At 47.6% G+C, this 18799-nt stretch overlaps 1 protein-coding gene across 1 annotated transcript in view; it reads left to right on the forward strand.

Moving 5' to 3' along the window:
• Positions 1-4938: 4938 nt before the first annotated feature.
• KIFC3 (kinesin family member C3) overlaps positions 4939-18799 on the forward strand; it is a 71699-nt gene continuing 57838 nt past the window's right edge. Inside the window, exons 1-3 of the mRNA XM_048509215.1 lie at positions 4939-5181; positions 17004-17200; positions 18271-18336. Of these exons, the coding sequence (XP_048365172.1) occupies positions 17072-17200; positions 18271-18336 (195 nt within the window). The 5' untranslated portion in view covers positions 4939-5181; positions 17004-17071. The remainder of the gene's footprint in view (positions 5182-17003; positions 17201-18270; positions 18337-18799) is intronic.

The following is an 18799-nucleotide window of genomic DNA, read 5'->3' on the forward strand; positions in this document are numbered from 1 at the left end:
TCACCCGAGGAGCAGCAGCAGCACAAACAGCCGTCACCCGAGCAGCAGCAGCAACAACAGTGATCCGGGCCGGTGGTGAAAGAGACACCGGCCCGCAAGAAAAAGGAAAAGAGCAAGCAGTAACAGCACCAGCAGAAGTAGTCACACCACCAGCAGACGTCACAACAGCAACAGGAGCAGTCAGCAAGAACAACAAGAACAAAAACAAGAAGATGATCCGGGCCGGTGGTCAAAGAGACACTGTGTGCAAGATTCAGTGCCACAGTTAAGGAAGTCACTTCTGGAAGATGATTTAGTTACTTGCCCATCAGAATTGCACGATGTGCGGGACACTTTGCTAGGCCTAAGAGAACGCCTCAGAGTGCTTGATGCCTCTCTGGTTCAGTGTGGTGACCCTGATAATTTTGACAAGTTAACGAAACAAAGGGAAATCCTGAAAAAAGCATGTGAAGTGCAGGAACAGAAAATAATTTTTTTCTCTAAGAATTTCGAGACCCAGGCACAAAACGCAGATACAGAGATGGGGAGTGGTTTGTGGCAGACTCCCAGATCAAGATCCCGATCCTTATCGGAATTTTCACCTTCTCCGACTGTAAAAAGGATGAAAACAAATGGCTATCAGGATGGGTCACCTGAGAGGGCAGACTCTTCCCCCTGTCATCCCCAGCCTCTTCCGGGTAGTGGGCCGGTGCCTCAACGTTTCAACTCTTTGCCGGACATTTCGTTAAGAGGGTTGTCCCAATCTGTCACTGAGGGGCCCGATGATGAAGAAGACCGGCGACCGGTTTCTCCAAATTCTGAATCCCTCCTTGGTGATGAGCCTTCGAGAGGTTTGCCGAAATCCAGGCGTTCCGAGCAAGGAGAATCCGTGGGAAACATACAGAGAAACGTTCTGAAGCTTGAGGGATGTGTAAAACCCCAAAGGTGTTGAATGCAAGTTTCTTCATGGGTCACACTGCTCCTACTCATCATGGACAAAAACTAGGTGGCGTCTTGAGCAGTTTCCATTAACCTATGATAAGTTAACTGCATTTGCTCAGGATTACAAAACAAGAATTTGGGTGAAATAGTAAGTACGTGTAAAACCCCAAACATGAGGCGGTGTTATAACACCATGAGGAGGTGATATAACACCATGAGGTGGTGTTATAACACCATGAGGTGGAGTTATAACACCATGAGGAGGTGTTATAACACCATGAGGAGGTGATATAACACCACGAGGAGGTGTTAGGGTTAGGGGCGGTGTTATAAAACCAAGAGTCGGTGTTATAACACTATGAGGTGGTATTATAGCACCAAGAGGTGGTTCAATAACAAGAGGCGGTGTGATAACACCATGAGATGCTGTTATAACACCATGAGACACGATGTTATAACACCATTAGGTGCTGTTATAACACCATGAGGCGGCGTTATAACACCATGAGGCGGCGTTAGAACCCATGAGGCGGAGTTATAACACCATGAGGAGGTGTTATAACACCATGAGGAGGTGTTATAACACCATGAGGCGGCGTTATAACACCATGAGGAGGTGTTAAAACACCATGAGGAGGTGATATATCACCATGAGGTGCTGTTATAACACCATGAGGTGCTGTTATAACACCATGAGACGTGATGTTATAACACCATTAGGTGCTGTTATAACACCATGCGGCGGTGATATAACACCATGAGGAGGTGTTATAACACCAACAGGAGGTGTTATAACACCATGAAAAGGTGATATAACACCATGAGGAGGTGTTATAATACCATTAGGTGCTGTTATAGCACCATGAGTCATGGTGTTGTAACACCGCCTCATGGTGTTATAACACTGGAGAGAAGCACTATGAAATCTCTGCTATCTGCGATGCTCACATCTATCATAACCACTTGCAGCATTTGGTTTCTTGGAAAGGATGGTTGCCTGGACACGATGAGTGGGTGAATGCAGAACACATCAAAGCACCTGCCCAAGCAAACGGGGGGAGGGCCCTAAGGGGAGTGAAGTGTTAGGATGCCAAATGGGTGCTGGGAGCTGCTTGCTGTTCTGGCCTTTGGGGGATGGGAATTATATTGTGTGCCTCTCATATTGTGTGCCTGTTTTTCCACCATTAGGTGCTGGTCAAGGCCAGCTCCAACGGACTCTTGCTCTTATCTAGCTGTCTGCATATTTCCTGACACTGTTCACATGGGGGTGTGTGGACCCTGGAAGATATTACCACTGTTTGCATGGGGGAAAGCCAATTCTGGCTGATCCAAGCTGTCCTCAGGATGAATAAACCCCTGTTCTCTACAAGGTGTTGTTTCAATCATTGGGGATCTCACACTGGCCCTGTAATAGTCCATACGTGTTAGAGGTGTGTATGTTTATGTGTAATACTTCTGCTAACTAGCTCAGAGAAACTCCGGGCAGAGTGTTATGCGGATTGGATACACCTCTGGCCTATTATGACTTTCACTCTGAATGGCCAAATGCACTATGGCATGGAATAGACAGACCATGTAAAAGTCCATATGTGTTAAAGGGGTGTTTGTTCGTGTATTATACTACTGCTACGTAGCTCAGAGAAACACCAGGCAGAGTGTTGTGCGGATTGGATACACCTCTGGATTTACCTCTGGCCTATTTTCACTTTCACTCAGAAAGGCCAAATGCACGATATGGCCGGAAATAGACATACCCCTTAAAATACTATACATGTCAGAAAGCTGTTTGTGTGTTAGAGGAGTGTTTGCTCGTGTTTAGGGTTAGACAGTGCAAAAATCATGAGGATCCTAGAGGATCCCTGTTTTTCAAGCAGGTTTTTGTGCCTCTTCGGCACTACGGAGCATGTGATGCATGATTGCTGTTGTCAGACATGTGGCTAAGGCAACCCACAGCTCCAGAGCCGCATGCGGCTCTTTCATCCTTGCACTGCGGTTCTGTGTGGCTTGGGTCCTCTCAGCCTCTTTCGGAGAGTCGCCCTAAGTGCTAATGGGAAAGAGTCCCCAATCCTAGAGAGGCACAGCCCAAGACGGCTATCCCAAGCCACTTCCGGCTTCCCTGTCCCAGCTGCCTGGTTGGCTGATGCCGGTGATGACAGCATGGGGTGGGGGCGGAGCACCACTGGTGAATCCTCATAGGTGAGTGGTGAAGGGCAGAAAATGGGAGGGAGTTGCAGCAGTGCAGATTTTCAGCGCAATCCTAACCAGAGTCCTCCCCTTTTGAATGGGGGATCAGGGGTCAATGCTACTTTGGGTGGCCTCATTTCCCCTCCCCCAGGTCCTTCTTGGGGATGGGACCACATGGGGGACCCCAGCAGCGCCACCTTGGGTTGCAGACCCCCCAGCAGCCCCACTGAGTTTCAGGGGCTTTCCTAGCAGATGGCAGCCTGGCTGAGTCCAGATGAGAAAGACAATGTCAGGCTTTAAAGAGTTGTTACCTGCAACCCTGCAAGGTTGCACTCGTCGGGGCTGTTTGATGGGGAGGCAGGGTTGGGTGGGAATTGTTTGCTTCTGAATTGCCAAGGAGGACAGGAGTGCATGGGGAAAGCCTTACATGTGGATCTTGGAAGGTTTACTTCAGAGTAAGCTAGTGGAGGGTAAGCTTGTAGACTGTGTAAGACCAGGGAGTAAGACCAGGATCATCCTCAGCCATGGTTGTCATGGGTTGCCAACTCTCAGCGGGCAAATCCCAGGACATTTGGGGGTAGCTTCTCAGAAGCTGTGGCTTTTGGGAATAGGGCGGGGGCCATGCTCAGTGAGGAATATGGCTGTTGAGTCCACCCTCCATGGCAGACATTTTCTTGGGGGAGGGAGAAGTTCAGTTGGATGTCAAAAAGTATTTGCGGCTCCAAGTGTTTTCTTTTCCATGGAAAACGGGTCCAAATGGCTGTTTGGGTGTTAAAGGTTGCCGACCCCTGGGCTAAGGGCTGCAGCTGTGATGGGATGGTGGTTTTAGGGTAGCAGTGGAAAATCATGAGGATCCTTGAGGATCTGTGTTTTTCAAGCACGTTTTTCCACCACTGGTGCACCACGGATCACGTGATGCATGATTGTTGTGGTCAGACATGTGGCTAGGGGCTGGAGCTGTGATATGATTTTAGGGTGGTTTTAGGGTGACAGTGCGAAAATCATGAGGATCCTTGTTAAAATGGTGCTTGTAAACAACCAGTTGTCAATGTCTAGTCGAAGGCTTTCACAGCCGGATTCAACTGGTTCTGGTGGGTTTTCCGGGGGGCTGTGTGGCCGTGGTCTGGTGGATCTTGTTCCTAACGTTTCGCCTGCATGTGTGGCCGGCATCTTCACACTGTTTACGCTGTTTCACACTGATACACCTCTGAAGGTGCCAGCCACAGATGCAGGCAAAACGTTAGGAACGAAAACCACCAGACCACGGCCACACAGCCCCCCGAAAACCCACCAGAACCAACCAGTTGTTGAATTATTTGAAGCCCACCACTGGACACATAGATTACGCCATGGTCTAAAATACGCCCCCCATTTTGTTGCGTTCCCGTGTAAAAATCATGAGGCGCTGCTTAGGATCGAGGCCGGACGCCCACTGAGCTGAGCTTGAATGGCAAAGTCTGAGGGCTCCGAGGGTTCCTCGCCCTCCAGAAAGGCGGAAGAAGCCGCCTGGCCCGGCCTCGCCAGCTCCCGGGGCGCTGCTCGGCCTCTCCCTGAGGGGGACGCCGGGGCCCTTCCGGCGCGAGGGGCGTGCGGGAGGCCCGGCGCTCCCTGGTGCCCGAGGGCGGGCGGAGGCCTTGGGCTGGCCGTGGCAGGAGTGCGGCGCCGCTGCGGCTGCCTGGCGAGAGTGCCGGCCGGCCGGCCGTGTCCGCGGCCTGCCTGGAGGTGCGGCGGCGGATCAGAGTCCCTCCGCGGCCCGCTCGCCGCTCTGGCGCCGCAGGAGCAGCTCAGCAGGCTGGGTGGGTGGGCGGCGACGGAGCCTTGCCCGGCCCCGCCCAGCCTCTCTCTCGCCGCCGCCGCCGCCGCCGCCGGGGAGAAGGCGAGGAACCGGCAGGTCGGCATTCTTGGCATTCCCTCCGACATGCCGCAGAGGAGCGGGAGGCTGCGAGGGAGGCCGCAGAGGAGCGGCGCCGAGGAGGAGGAGGAGGAGGAGGAGGAGGAGCGGTTCCGGGGGGCCTGGCAGGCCGAGGGGGGGCCCCCTCTGTCCGTGGCGCTCTTGCCCCTCTCAGCGGAGGCCAGGTAGGCAGGTAGGCGGGCGCGGGGGGGGCGGTCCAGGGCCAGGCCGGCGGAGGCTTCTGGCGGAGGCCCTGGGTCTCGCCGGGCGGCCCCGTCCCGCTCCTCAAGAGGGCCGAGGCCAGACCCTCGTGCCATGAAGCTGCTCTGCCTGCGGGGGCCGGCCGGGGTCCGCAGCCCCCCTGCTTGCATACCTGAGGGCTGAAAGAGGCGGGGCGGGGGGGGGCGTCGAGGCGCCTCTGCGAGATCGCAGGCCTGCCTCCTCCACCCCGCCTCTGCGGCAGGATTTGGAAGGAACTTTCCGCGTCGGGCTGAGCCTCGGACCCGGCGGGATGATGGCAGAAGGGAGCGCGGCTCGGAGCGCAGGCAGGGCAGGGCGCCTCCGCGAACCATCGCTCCCACACGCCCCCCCCCCCCCCTGCCGAGCAGCAGCCCTTGATCACGTTGTACCAACATGTTGAAATGGTCTTTCTCTCTCCGCCAAACACCTGGTCCTCCGCCGTGCCCCTGGGCAGCCACCCTGCCTCTCCTTCAGCCATTTTACAAACAGAAAAGCTAAAAGACAGATTGCTCGGCAAGTTCATGTATATTTCTGGGCTTAGGTATAGTTCACTTACTGGTTTGTTTTGGATTTTATGCTACTGTTGCTGAAACTTTTTAATTTATATTTTACAATAAAAGTTCCTTCAGCATTCCACAAACCCACTCAATTGTTAAAAATTAATAATCACAATGCAATGATGTCATCCTTCCATTATCATGAAATTGACACCAAGACTGAGTGTGTGACTGGCCCGGCACCACCTAGTAATCCTCCATGGTAAAGTGGGGATTCCAACCCTGGTCACCAGACTATAATCTGACACTGTAACCACTACACCATCTTGGTTGTTTCCACATAGTGATGATGGTGTTCAGTGTTGCTGTCGTTCACAGTGGCATCCACCAGATCCACAGTAGCATCCTGCCCTACTCCATCTGCCTTGCATTTTCCCTGTCTGTCCTTTCTGAGCAATTTGGACAAAAACTGTCTGTACCCTTATTAATATATTCCCAACGAAAAGTATGTGAGAATGGTTTTTTTACGAAAGTTGATAGACGGAAACTCAAGGATGTAATCAAGGTTGTAGAAAATGTGTAACTGACCCTTCCATATGGCATGCGAACAAGGTCACAGCAAATCAATTTTTGGGAAGAAACCTGGGAAACCTGGAGAGTGGATGATAGAGGACAGTGTATTGGGACTGGTGACACAAAGTGACAATGGGGAAGCTGCCTAAGAAAAAAGGTGGCTTTACCACAAGGCCATCCAGTCCAACTCCGTGCCATGCAGGAACACACAGTCAAAGCACACCCAAGAGATGGCCATTCTGCCTCTAAAAACCTCCAAAGGGGACTCTGAGGAAGTGTATTCCACTGCTGAACAGCCCTTATCATCAGGAAGTTCTTCATGATGTTTAGATGGAATCTCTTTTCCTTGAATCCATTGTCCTAATCTCTCAAGCAGCTGAAAACAAGCTTGCTAGCTCTTCAACGTGACATCCCTTCAAATAGTTAAACAGGACTACCATTTCACCCCTTAGCCTTCTTTTCTTCAGATTAAACAGACGCAGCTCCCCAAGTCTCTCCTCATAGGGCACGGATTCCAGACCTTTTACTATTTTGGTCACCCTCCTCTGCACCTGTTCCTGCTTGTCAATAACTTTTTGAATTTGGTACCTAGAACTGGACTTAGTAATCCAGGTGAGGTCTGACCAAAGCAGAATAGAGTGGTATTATTACTTTCCTCAGTCTATACTGCTGTTGATGCAGCCCAGAATTGCATTGCCTTTCATGGCTGCTGCATCACACTGCTGCCGCATGTTCATTTTGTGGTCTACTAAGACTCTCAAATCCCTTTCACATGTACTAGTCAAACTAGGTGTCATCCAATTTCATTTTTTTTTGCCTAAGTGTAATAGCTTACATTTATTTCTGTTGAAATTCATTCTGTTAGTTTTGGCCCAGCTCTCTGATCTGTCTAGATCAGGGGTAGGGAACCTGTGTCTCTCCAGATGTTCAGGAACTACAATTCCTATCAGCCTCTGTCAGCATGGCCAATTGGCCATGCTGGTAGGGGCTGATGGGAATTGTAGTTCCTGAACATCTGGAGAGACACAGGTTCCCTACCCCTGGTCTAGATCATTTTGAATTCTGACCCTGTCCTCTGGGAAATTAGCTACCCCTCCAATTTTGGTGTCATCTGCAAATTTGATTAGCATGTCCTCTATTCCATCATCCAAGTCATTGATAAAAATATTGAATAGCAGAACCCTGCGGCACCCCACAAGTCACTTCTCTCCAGGATGAAGATGAACCATTGGTGAGCACCCTTTGGGATTGGTCAGTCAATGAATTTCAAATCCATCTAACAGGAATTCTCAAAGATTATAGGAAGTGGCTTTGAGATTACTTCTGGCAGTTCTTTTAATAGCTTATATAACTATTCACAGTTCTCTCTATAACCTTTGGACTCTCATCACTATCACTTGATGAGCTCCTGCCTGCTTGAATACTGTCTCCCTCCCCCACATAACTCAGTTTAAAGCTCTTCTGATCAGGTTTGTGAGCCTCCCGGCAAAGATGTTTCTTCCTACAGGCGTGAGGTGCAGCCCATCCCTGGCCAGCAGCCCCTCTTCGTGCAACCACAGACCTCGGTCCGGGAACCCAGATTGTTCCTGGCGGCACCACTTGCGAGGCCACGTGTTCACCTCCCCTGTTCTTCTTTCTCTCCCTGGACCACGTCCTTCAATTAGGAACAGGGAATAAATGACCACCTGTGCATTCAGATCCCTCATCTTCCTCCCCAGAGCCTCAAAATCCCTTGGGATGTCCCAAAAACTATGTCTGGCAGTGTCATTTGTTCCTATGTGGCTCAAAAGGGATAATGGTCAGTGGGCTTGACAAGCCTCTCTTTGACATCATGGACTTTCCCCCAGGGAGACAGCATCCCTCTTGAGACCTCTTGTCAGGCCTGCAAGTCACTGTTTCTGTTCCCCTTAGCAGTGAATCCCCTGTCACCACCACACTTCTCCTCTAGGGATTGGCAAGGGCCATTCCACTTAGTATGTTGTCATGATGGCTTAACAATATCACAGCCAACAAAAAGTTGCAATTGTTGCCAGGATGCCTTCCAGATCTACATCTGGTAGTTCTTAGCCTTGTTTATTTCTTGAAACCACGTTGATTTTCTTGAATGTCCCTAGGAATAGCCACATTTTTGAATATTTATTTATTTGGTCACATTTAAGAGCAAGCCTTCTCCAGTATTCTCTTCATTGGTCTTTAAAGTATTAAAGTATTACGTATTGGTCAATTCAAGTATTATTGTCTTCCTATTGCCAAGGCCGCAGGATCATTTGGAAACTGAGGGTTGTTTGGTTTAAAGAACTTCTCAGGGTTGTTCGATTTATAGATCTTAACTGAAACTTTACTGTAATTCATTGTAATACATCACAGCTGGTGATATAAAGGAAGAGACTAGTTAAGATCATGCAGTCAGACAAATGGTACCACAAAGGAACAGTTAAATCTGGTCCTTTGTGGTACCATTTGTCTGACTGCATGATGGATATGCACACCTAACACATAAAATAGGATTATAATTTTGTAAAAGTTCTGTGGTTAATTCCTATGTGTCTGAAGTAGGCCAAATTTATCTCACCATGACCAATTTGCAGGGTATTTTGTTACAACCTCGATGTTATATTGTTGAGGCTGGACTCCATATTCAGTGTTTGTAGTGACTGGCCAGAATGGCTGAGAAGGACTGGGCAGAGGTCCCATTCCTCTGCCAGCTTGCGACTTAGAGGCTTCTGCTTTCTCTCTAATTTTGATCATCCTACATACTCAGGCAAGGTTCTTAAGCAGAGTGTGTCTAGCCAGGTCCAGAGTTTCCTGGGTATTATTCTAGTCTAGTCTGACTTCCAATTCAGTTTTGGAACAGACACTGCAGTGGTCATTCCTGATGAATGATCTTGGGGAAATCTTGCAATGGTATTGGCTCAGAGGAAGCTCTACCTCTCTCCCTGTTTTCTTGGGATTGTCACAGGCCACAAGTTTCCATTCATTCAATGTTGCTGTATACTTGAAACTTTTTGGAGAAGTTGCCATTTACTTGAAACTTTTACAGGCTTTGTTCTGAAACTGTTTTGAAACTTACAGGCTTTGAAACTGATATAGGCTTTGTTTTCAGCAGTACGGGTCTATTTCTTTTCCAAAGTAAACACTATAGGCAATTGTTGGTTGTAGATTGTTGGTTTCTTTATGGCTGAGAAATGCAGAATATGAGACCTTGCACAGAAAATGTGTCCAGACTGTCTCCTTTTTTAGACATGGCAGATGGAGGAACTAAATTCTCATGTGTCTGCAATACATCACCCTTCCCGGGAGCAATGAGAAGCTTCTAGCGGAGAAGCTGTGCTTCTTTCTATTTCTTCAAGATGTGGGTTTCAGCTTCTGATGAGTGTGTGCAGTTGGCTTCCCCCACAATTGCTTTATAAACATACTTGATTTGATTTGAAAATGTTGAGGCTGGTTGAGCAACTCCTTGCTCTGTATGGTTTTCTCTCAAGTGTTCCAGTGTGGCATGAAGGAAGGCTGATGAGTAGTTGGGCACAAAACTGGAGCAACCCTGTTTTTTATCTGTCTTTCTAGCACATGCATTATAGTGGAACTTTCCTTGTGCACAGAATATACACAACACACACACGCATGCATACGTGCCCATTCTACCAGAACATGGGCCTCCTTGGCAGCATTCCCCAATGGGGATCATGCTGTTGGAGATTTGCAGAGCTGCCACAGGGTTGTTGACTGGCATTGTGATGTAACTTGACCTGCTAGCAAGAAAGGAGACAAGCTTCTACCTGGTAAGGACCTTGCAAAAATCCCAATGGGGGACTGGGCAGAAGGCTGAAAATGGTTGCATTTACCTATACAGATGTTAATTGAGATCTTTTGTGCAGGCGCATGTTCCCTCCCTCCTCCACCCCATCGCATGCACTTATTGGATTATTAGGATCAGAGCTCCAACGCTTCAGGAGGAACTGAGGGAAGAGGGGTCAGCTTTGTCCATAACTGGCCACTTTGGTGAGAAAAGAAGTTGATATTGCCAACTTGCTGTGCCCCTTAGTATTAGAACTTTGGGGAAAAATCTCCGGTGGCAGGCCTGCACATGTGCAGACGCAATGTGTGCCTGCACAAAAGTGAACATAAGTAACAAGTAAGTGTAATTATTTTTTTGCTATTACAGAAGTTAAATTAAAATGTTCATGAAAGGAAAAAAGAGAAGACTTTTAACAAATGTAGCTTTCTCAGTAGGAGATTCAGAGCCAAAGAACAGTTCTCCTGTTGTACAGTTGCATAGAGTTTCCCTTTCTGAAGCAGCAGCTGTATTTATAATATGCACACACATTCCTAACTTAAAGAGGTATATGCGGGGCGGGGGGGCGGGGTGGGGGCGGGGTGAACATGATTTGTTTGCTGAGCAACCTGAGAACATAAAAGAACAGCGATAGAAGACTAGGTGTCACCCAGATGGGGAAACAACAACTACAAAAATAGTAGGATGTCGTAGGGTTTCCAGGCTATATGGCTGTGTTCCAGTAGCATTTTCTCCTGATGTTTCGCCTGCATCTGTGGCTGGCATCTTCAGATGATCTGATGGTAGTAAAGCAAGTGGAGTATTTATACCTGTGGAGTGCCCAGGGTGGGAGAAAGAACCATTTAAGTGTAAAGTGTGCAATTAGCAAGTGTGATTTGCATGTTTTGAGTGGAATTCACCCATTTTACATTTTACATTGTAAGTAACAATGAAGTTGCATAATCAATTAGTGAGGGCGTCTCCTTAGTAGTTGCCTGGCATTTTAATCAATTTGATTTCTTCCTGCCTAGAGACATCCAGGTCACAAAGTGTCTGGGTGGTGTCTTCACCCAGCCATTGTCTTGATTTCCAGGGGTAGGGGAACCTCAAGTGCGCTCCTCAGATGTTCATTAGGGACTCCACAATTCCCATCAGCCCCTACCAGCATGGCCAATTGGGCTCCTGGGATGTTGTGTGGTGTGCCTGGGTGGTTGGGCGGGATGCTTGGGAGGATTGGTCGGACACCTGGGAGGTACACAAACTGATTGACTGGTAAAGTCAGGGGAGGCTGAAGGGGGGGGGAGAGGGAGGGAGGGGAGGGGAGGTGGTGGAGGGCTGGCATGCAAGGGAGGAGGAGGGAGGGAATGCCGGTGCATCTGGACATGGCCCACCCAGGGAGAGGGGGGGGAGGCATGTGCTGGGAAGCGGAGGAGGAGGGAGGAAGCTGATGCAAGGGAAGAGGGGGGGGAGAGAGGGAGGGAGGATGGCATGCAAGGGAGGGGAGGGGAGGGGCTCCAGCATCTGGACATGGGCTCCACCCACCTCGGAAGTGAGGAGAGGAAGGGAGGGGAGGCATGCAAAAGGGAAGGGGAGAGGGGGGGGGGAAGCATGCAAGGGAAGGGGAGGGAGGGGAGGCATGCAAGGGAAGGGGGGAGTGAGGGGAAGCATGCAAGGGGAGGGAGGGAGGGTGGCATGCAAGGGAGGGGAGGGAGGGGGCCCAGCATCTGGACATGGCCCACCCACCCGAGCGGAGGGAGAGGGAGGGGAGGCATACAAGGGAAGGGGGGAGGGAGGGGAAGCATGCAAGGGAAGGGGAGGGAGGGAGGGAGGGCATGCAAGGGAGGGGAGGGAGGAGGGTTAGGGTTAGCAAGTGGAGGGAGGGAGAGGTGGGGTCCGGGCATCTGGACATGGCTCACCCACCCGAAAAGGAGGGAGGTGGAGGGAGAGGCATGCAAAGAGAAGGGAGGAGTGGGAGGGGAAGCATGCAAGTGTGGAAGGGGAGGGAGGGAGAGGCATGCAAGTGGGAAGGGGGGGGGAAAGAGGGGAAGCATGCAAGGGGAGGGAGTGGGGGTGGTATGTAAGGGAGGTGGGGAGGGAGGGGCTTGACAGATGGACATGGCCTACCATGAATGAGAGGAAGGAGGGAGGCATGCAAGGGAAGCGGGGAGGGAGGGGAAGCATGCAAAGGGAGAGGGAGGAGGGAGGGATGGCATGTAAGGAGGGAGTGGAGGGAGAGGATGGTAAAGGGAGGGAGGGAGGGGATGGTATGTGGACTGGCCCACCCACCTGGAGTGGAGGGGTGGAGGGATGGATATGGTTTTAATGGAATGGTGGAGAGGGGGGAGGTATGCAAGGTGGAGGGGAAGGTGGCATGCAAGGGAGGGGAGGGCCATGTCCACCAATTGGCCATGCTGGTAGGGGCTGATGGGAATGGTAGTTCCTGAACATCTGAGGAGTCAAAGTAGGTTCCCTACTCCCTGGTCTTGATTCCTCTAGTGAAAGAACTCATGTTTTCTCCATTGGGACCATATCCCCATCAACCTGGTTTCTACCAGCATGCCACCGGCCATGCTGACATTGCAGGCCATGCTGGAACTGTAGCCCTGGACATCTGGAGAGCTCTATAGTTCCCTACCCCTGCTCTAGTGTTTTTAAGTACTGGTAGCCATTTTCATGGTTTCTTCCTTTCTGTTGAAATTGTCCATGCGCTTGTGGATTTCCAATGGCTGCTCTGTGTAGTCTGATGTAGTCAGACATTGTCAGAGTAGTTCTTTTCAAATAACATTCTGTGTCCAGCTTGCTTTATTGTGTGTTCTGCTATTGCTGATTTTTCCGGCTGAATTAGCCTGCAATGCCTTTTACTGTTTTCTTTGATAATTTTCCCTCGTTTTCTTTTCTCGTAGTAAATTTGATGTTAACAATATCCATCTGAACATCCAATTTATGATGGAAAAACAAAACGAGAGAAAACTACCATTTCTAGATGTATTAGTCATCTGCAAACTAGATGTATTAGTCATCCCAACAATTGGGCCACACAGTATACAGAAAACCTACACACACTTTATGTAGATATCTACATAATTGGGCCACACAGTATACAGAAAACCTACACACACTTTATGTAGATATCTACATAAAAACTCCAATCATTTTTCCTCCTCATTGGAACTGTTTGAAATTGTGTCCTTACAATCTAATTTTTGAGAAATTCCCAGCTATTATGCACTCCTTTCTCTTTTAGTATTTTTTACCATGGGATTGCAACCAGTAGATTCCTAAGCTTACTGACATCTGCTTTCTTAAAATCTAGAATGCATGTATGACTACACTTAGCATCACCTTTCCACTGTACAGCAAACTCCAGGAGAACATGATCACTTCCACCTAAGGATGATAAAACACATTCAACGCCAGACCGTTAATAGATGCCAAAAAATGAATCTCTTGTAGATCAAGATATTCTCCCAAAATGTGCATTGCAAATCTAGATGTCCTCAAGATGCCCCATAAAGAGGCAAGCTGCACTTGGTACCATGGCTCTACCCATACTAATCCCATTTATTTGTAACTAGAAATCAGTTTGAAACCTAAAATAGTTTTCTAATATAATATCTACCAGTTTCAGCAGATAAAAAAAGTAGGTGGCTCCTGAATTTCCCTCTTATGAAGAATATTTTCAAAAACTGATCTTAATTCTTGATAGGTATATTTGTTTATAGCACACCTACATCTAAGGCAGAGGCATATCGGGAGGAAATGGCACCTGGGGGCAACACCTGTTCCAGGTGCCCTTCCACCCCCATGTCCCCACCTGCCTGGGTCCTGCCCCGCAGTTCCCACAGTACCCGGCCTCCCTGCTGACGGGAGAGAAGCGGCTGGCCTGCAGCTGCCTGGTGGGCAGCTCAGGAGGCAGCTGCTCAGAGGTGGGTGGCTCAGGTGGGTGCCTGAGCCACCCACTGCTGAGCTGCAGCCTCAGACTGGCTCCTGCTGTCCCCAGCCTCCCTGCTGATAGGGAAGCCAGGGAGAGAAGCAGCTGGCCTGCACCCACCTGGCACAGGATCCACCAAGTGCCAGTCGGGTCCTGGTGCCCTCCTAGCACCCGGCACCCCTCTATTTTGGCAATAAAGTCTGAAGCGTCTTTAAGATAGCTCTGGATTTTCAATAACCACAACTGCAGGAATGAATCTAAATATTTAGCCAACGACTCTAAAGAACACCCCAACCCAGACACTATGGGTCTTCCTGGAGGAGGGAATCCTGCAATGAGGGAACTTTTTGGCTTTCATGATGTGAGTATAAGAGGTTTTTACAATGTCTATTTATGGACCTGGTTATATCAATATACAATGTTTAAAATGCAATATTCATGACATATTTATGTAATCTTTCTTTATAATATTTTATTGGACTTGTATACCATTATGTATACGTTTATAAGATAATCAATTACTTACTTGATGTATATTTTTCCTGGAATACTATGTGATATCCATTTCTCACAGTTCCTTCAGATTGAGGCAGCAGCAGTGTAACAACTACATAACACAAAGCTAAAGGAGCGTGGTTCCCTGGAAATGGGATTGAATGTACTGGTTGTCTTGTTCTGACTACTTAATATCATATAGAGAGTGACTGAATGAGCAAGTTTGACTATTTGCACCCTTTGGGGGTCTAGCTCACCTTGTTGTACTTTCTTTTTTGTCTGTTTCACCAATCTTGATTGTATGATTTTCAGTGAGCAAGCTGCATTGATGGTATACACCCTTTGTGGTATTAGCTTACCTCTCCAGTTGTCATTGGAGCTTTCATTCTATGCTTGTGTGTTCAATTTATACTGTTTACTTGTACACTCACAGTCTATGTCTTTTGTTTCAGTATAGCTGCACTGCATTCATTTGCAGTGAGTTTAGAACTATTTTTGTTGTTGTTGTTTCTTTGTTACATTGAACTCACCTTTTGTATTTTGGGGCCACCCAGATAGGGCCAGGCTGGAAGCCTTCTGGAATTTCAGCACAGTACAATCAGAGGTCAATCCAGATCCTGTAGCTCCCATCCCAGTTTAGGTGCAGAGCAATGGTAGATTGTGGTCAGTCCCTACTCTGTAATGTCAGCTGTCTACTATGACCATCATTTAGCTTCAGGTATTGTAAGCTGTCATCTGCCTCAGTGGCAGCCTGAACACAGTCAGAAACCCCCTACTTTTGCTAGGGAAGGCAGCAGAAGAGGCCTTGTAATTCCCTGTAATGAACACTTACCCTAAGCAGTGGAGTGCCATTTGTCAGAGCTTTTTCATAGCCCTTTGCCTGAAAGCATTCTGTTGTTGCTCATTCCTTTTTATTCTCCTGTTCCATCTCCCTTTCTTCACAAACCTATGGTTGAAGGGAGGATATTGTTTGTATTAGATTGCCAGACTGTCTCTGGTGTTTTTGACACTATAAAAATCACAGTTTCTGTCTTGTGTTCTTCTTTCTTGTGGTAACAGGAATGCAATGGGTGAAGAACTCCACCTGGGGTGCAGAGGCCATGTGGTATTTATCAACATCCATGTTTGTGTGGTTGTCATTTACATCATAGAATCATACAGTTGGAAGAAACCACAAGGGCCATCAAGTCCAACCTCCTGCCATGCAGGAACATACAATGAGAGCACTCCTGACAGATGGCCATCCAGCCTCTCTTTAAAAATCTCCAAAATAGGAGACTCTGCCACTCTCCGAGGTAGCATATTCCACTGTCGAACAGCCCTGACCATCAGGAAGTTCTTCCTAATTTAAATGGAATCTCTTTTCCTGCACCTTGAATCCTTTACTCCTTGTCCTAATTTCTGGAGCATCAGAAAACAAGCTCACTCCCTCTTCAACATGACATCCCTTCAAATAGTTAAACATGGCAGTCGTGTCACCCCCTTAACCTTCTCTTCTCAAGACTAAACATACTCAGATTGCCAAGTCTCTCCTCTTAGGGGGTGGATTCCAGACCTTGTACCATTTTGGTCAACCTCCTCCGTACCCATTCCAGCTTGTCAATATCCTTGAATTTTGGTGACCAGAACTGAATAGAGTATTCCAGGTGAGATCAGACCAATGCAGAAAAGGGTGGCACTATTACATCCCTCGATCTGGAGACTATACTCCTATTGATACAGCCCAGAATTGCATCCTCCTCACCAGCCTCCCTCTGGCAGTAGGTGGAGATGTGTTTTCTTTCTTATTTTGCCATCTCTGAGATAACGTACTTGTGTTGCTTGGCTTAGAAAGCTGTTGCTGTCGTAGCATACAAGTGAATCATATTGTGCATAACTATTTAGACTTCTCTTGTACAGATGGCAAACTTGATACTTTCTAAATGCTCCAACAAGTAAAATATTTCTTCTGTGGAGGGCTACATATGAAGATGTTTGTCAGACTGCAGTTTAACTTGTCCCCCTGTTGCACAGTTTAAAGTTAATTGCCACAAACAAGGACATTTTTAAATCAGTATTTATTATTATGCATGTGCAATTTCTTACTGAAGCTCACCTGACAAGTTTGGTACGTGCTATTGTGTTGTAGAGCTTTTTATTTCATTGTCCTTTTCATACAATAACTGCATCTTATCTGCAACAGCAATTTTTCTTTGATTCCAGCATCACAGACCCCTGTTCTCGGGGCTAGCAGTGTAATGCGGTTTTTGCTGACTGAGGACTCTAGCTAAAATTTTGGTTGGAGATGTAGCTGGTAGTTTCACACCAGACTTATGGCACTTGACTGATGTCTATCTTGTCTCTTCCGTTCATATTCTCTTCTGGGACCCTGCTTGGCAGTTTTTTTCTGTTTGTCTTGGCTTAGTTCTTCTATTTCATTACATGCTGCTCTCCCCCTTGCCTCATTCATAGGTGTGACTGGTTGATGTCTGCTTGGACTTACCATATTTTTTTCCCCAGGTGGGAGACTCTTCAGCAGGAAACAGACCAGTTTGCCAGGGGCTTATTAGCTTCTGGTGGGTCAGAAGATGGTGGAGTCTCTTGCCCAGTTGCAGGAGGAAAAGTTGCACCTACAGCAAGAATTGCTGTCTCTCCAAGAGAAACTTTTTGTGCAAGAAAGTAGCCAGCATTCTCAGACCACGCACCTGCAAAATCAGGTATTTTGCTACTCAGACTCCTGGTAATATAACAAGATAACACCTGTATTCGCTATTTTTGGGAGCAGCTTGAGGCATGTAAATCTTACTTTTGGTATCCCTGTATTTCCCCTGTTCTGGGTTTTTTCACACAAAAATCAAAATCCTATTTAAATAGTGTTAGCATACTGATTGGCTGCTAGCAAATCTTCATATTTCCCGCTAGTTAAATAGGAATTGTGGCAAGAATCTACGTAGCCCACTATAATGGGACATTTCTGCTGAAAATAGGAATTGTGGCAGGAATCTATATAATCTATTATAATGGGACATTATAATGGGACAAGTTGAAAGTGGGGTAATCTTATTTATTTATTCAAAATGTAACTTGGCACCCAGGATAGCAAAATTGAAATTAAAGTAGCTAGATAGTACAGTTTTATATTCATTCAGTCATAAACCTTTAATAGGCATCAATAAATACAAAATATGAAGTCCAAGAGCAATTAAACATATATAGTGCAATTTTAGATTCTAAGTTGCAGATTATGCATTTTGTATTGTTAAATCACCAAAATTATCTGGAGCCAGCACATGCCACTGGTGCAGACTTCTCCCCCCCCCCCCAACTCACCACCACAAACTCACAGCTGATCTGTGGGAGTTTGGGGGCAATGGCAGCAGAGAACAAGACGGGGAAATGGTGCAAAAGGCGCCCCCCCCCCCCAAGATGCCGCCAGTTGCTCCAGCAGAACATCAGAGGGCATCAGGGAAATGCTTGTTGGGGCAGCGGGAGGCGGAGCCCCGTGGGGACTGCCCAGACATGCCACTGTGGATGCCCTAGCAAAGGGGTAAGTGGGCTGTCAAACCTGAGAGCTAATCTGTGGGTTGGGACGGCTCAGTGGATGGCCACTGGGGGCTTGGTGTCAGCCCCTGGACAAGTGGAGGGAGGAAAGCAACCCCACTTTATTGGTTTTTAGGAACAAGCAATATTACCTGTGGGATCTAGAAACACTTTTTCAGGTATCTGCCAATTTTAGTCAAGTGAAAGCCTGTTCAAATGGTCTGTTTAAATCTACCTCTGTTGACAGATAGAATGTCTGAAGGAAAACCTCATGGAACAAGCACAGGAAATGAAGATACTTCATTCTGAGTTGGTGAGTGCAAAGTGTGACAAATACCCACTGGCAAGGTTCATGCCACAAAATGAGAGCACCAGTTCTCCTAGCAACTCCTGTTTTAATGAGAGATTATCCCCTGCACGGCTGCACCACAATAAACACTGCACCACACAGTTTCAAGGATTTGCCTGTGAAAACACTGATATGCCATAGAGAAACACTGACGTGCCACATAACGTTAGAGAAACCTTTCTGCCTCTAACTGATGCTATTGCAAAATTAAGGGAGAAGTTCCTTTCTTGGAACAATTAGCCAACAAACCGGGCCACACTCCTGCATAAACTTTTCTTTTCTTGAGCAAAAAAAGATTATTTTTATTGAGCAAGACAGAAAAAAAAATAAGGAAAAGAATAATTAACCCCCCCCCCCAAAGTACTGTTAAAATGAATACTAAAATCATCACCATTCTTAACCTTGATTAATGGTATTATATTTAAAA

Source organism: Sphaerodactylus townsendi, linkage group LG10 (genome assembly GCF_021028975.2).
Source record: "Sphaerodactylus townsendi isolate TG3544 linkage group LG10, MPM_Stown_v2.3, whole genome shotgun sequence".
NCBI classification, from domain to species: Eukaryota; Metazoa; Chordata; class Lepidosauria; order Squamata; family Sphaerodactylidae; genus Sphaerodactylus; species Sphaerodactylus townsendi.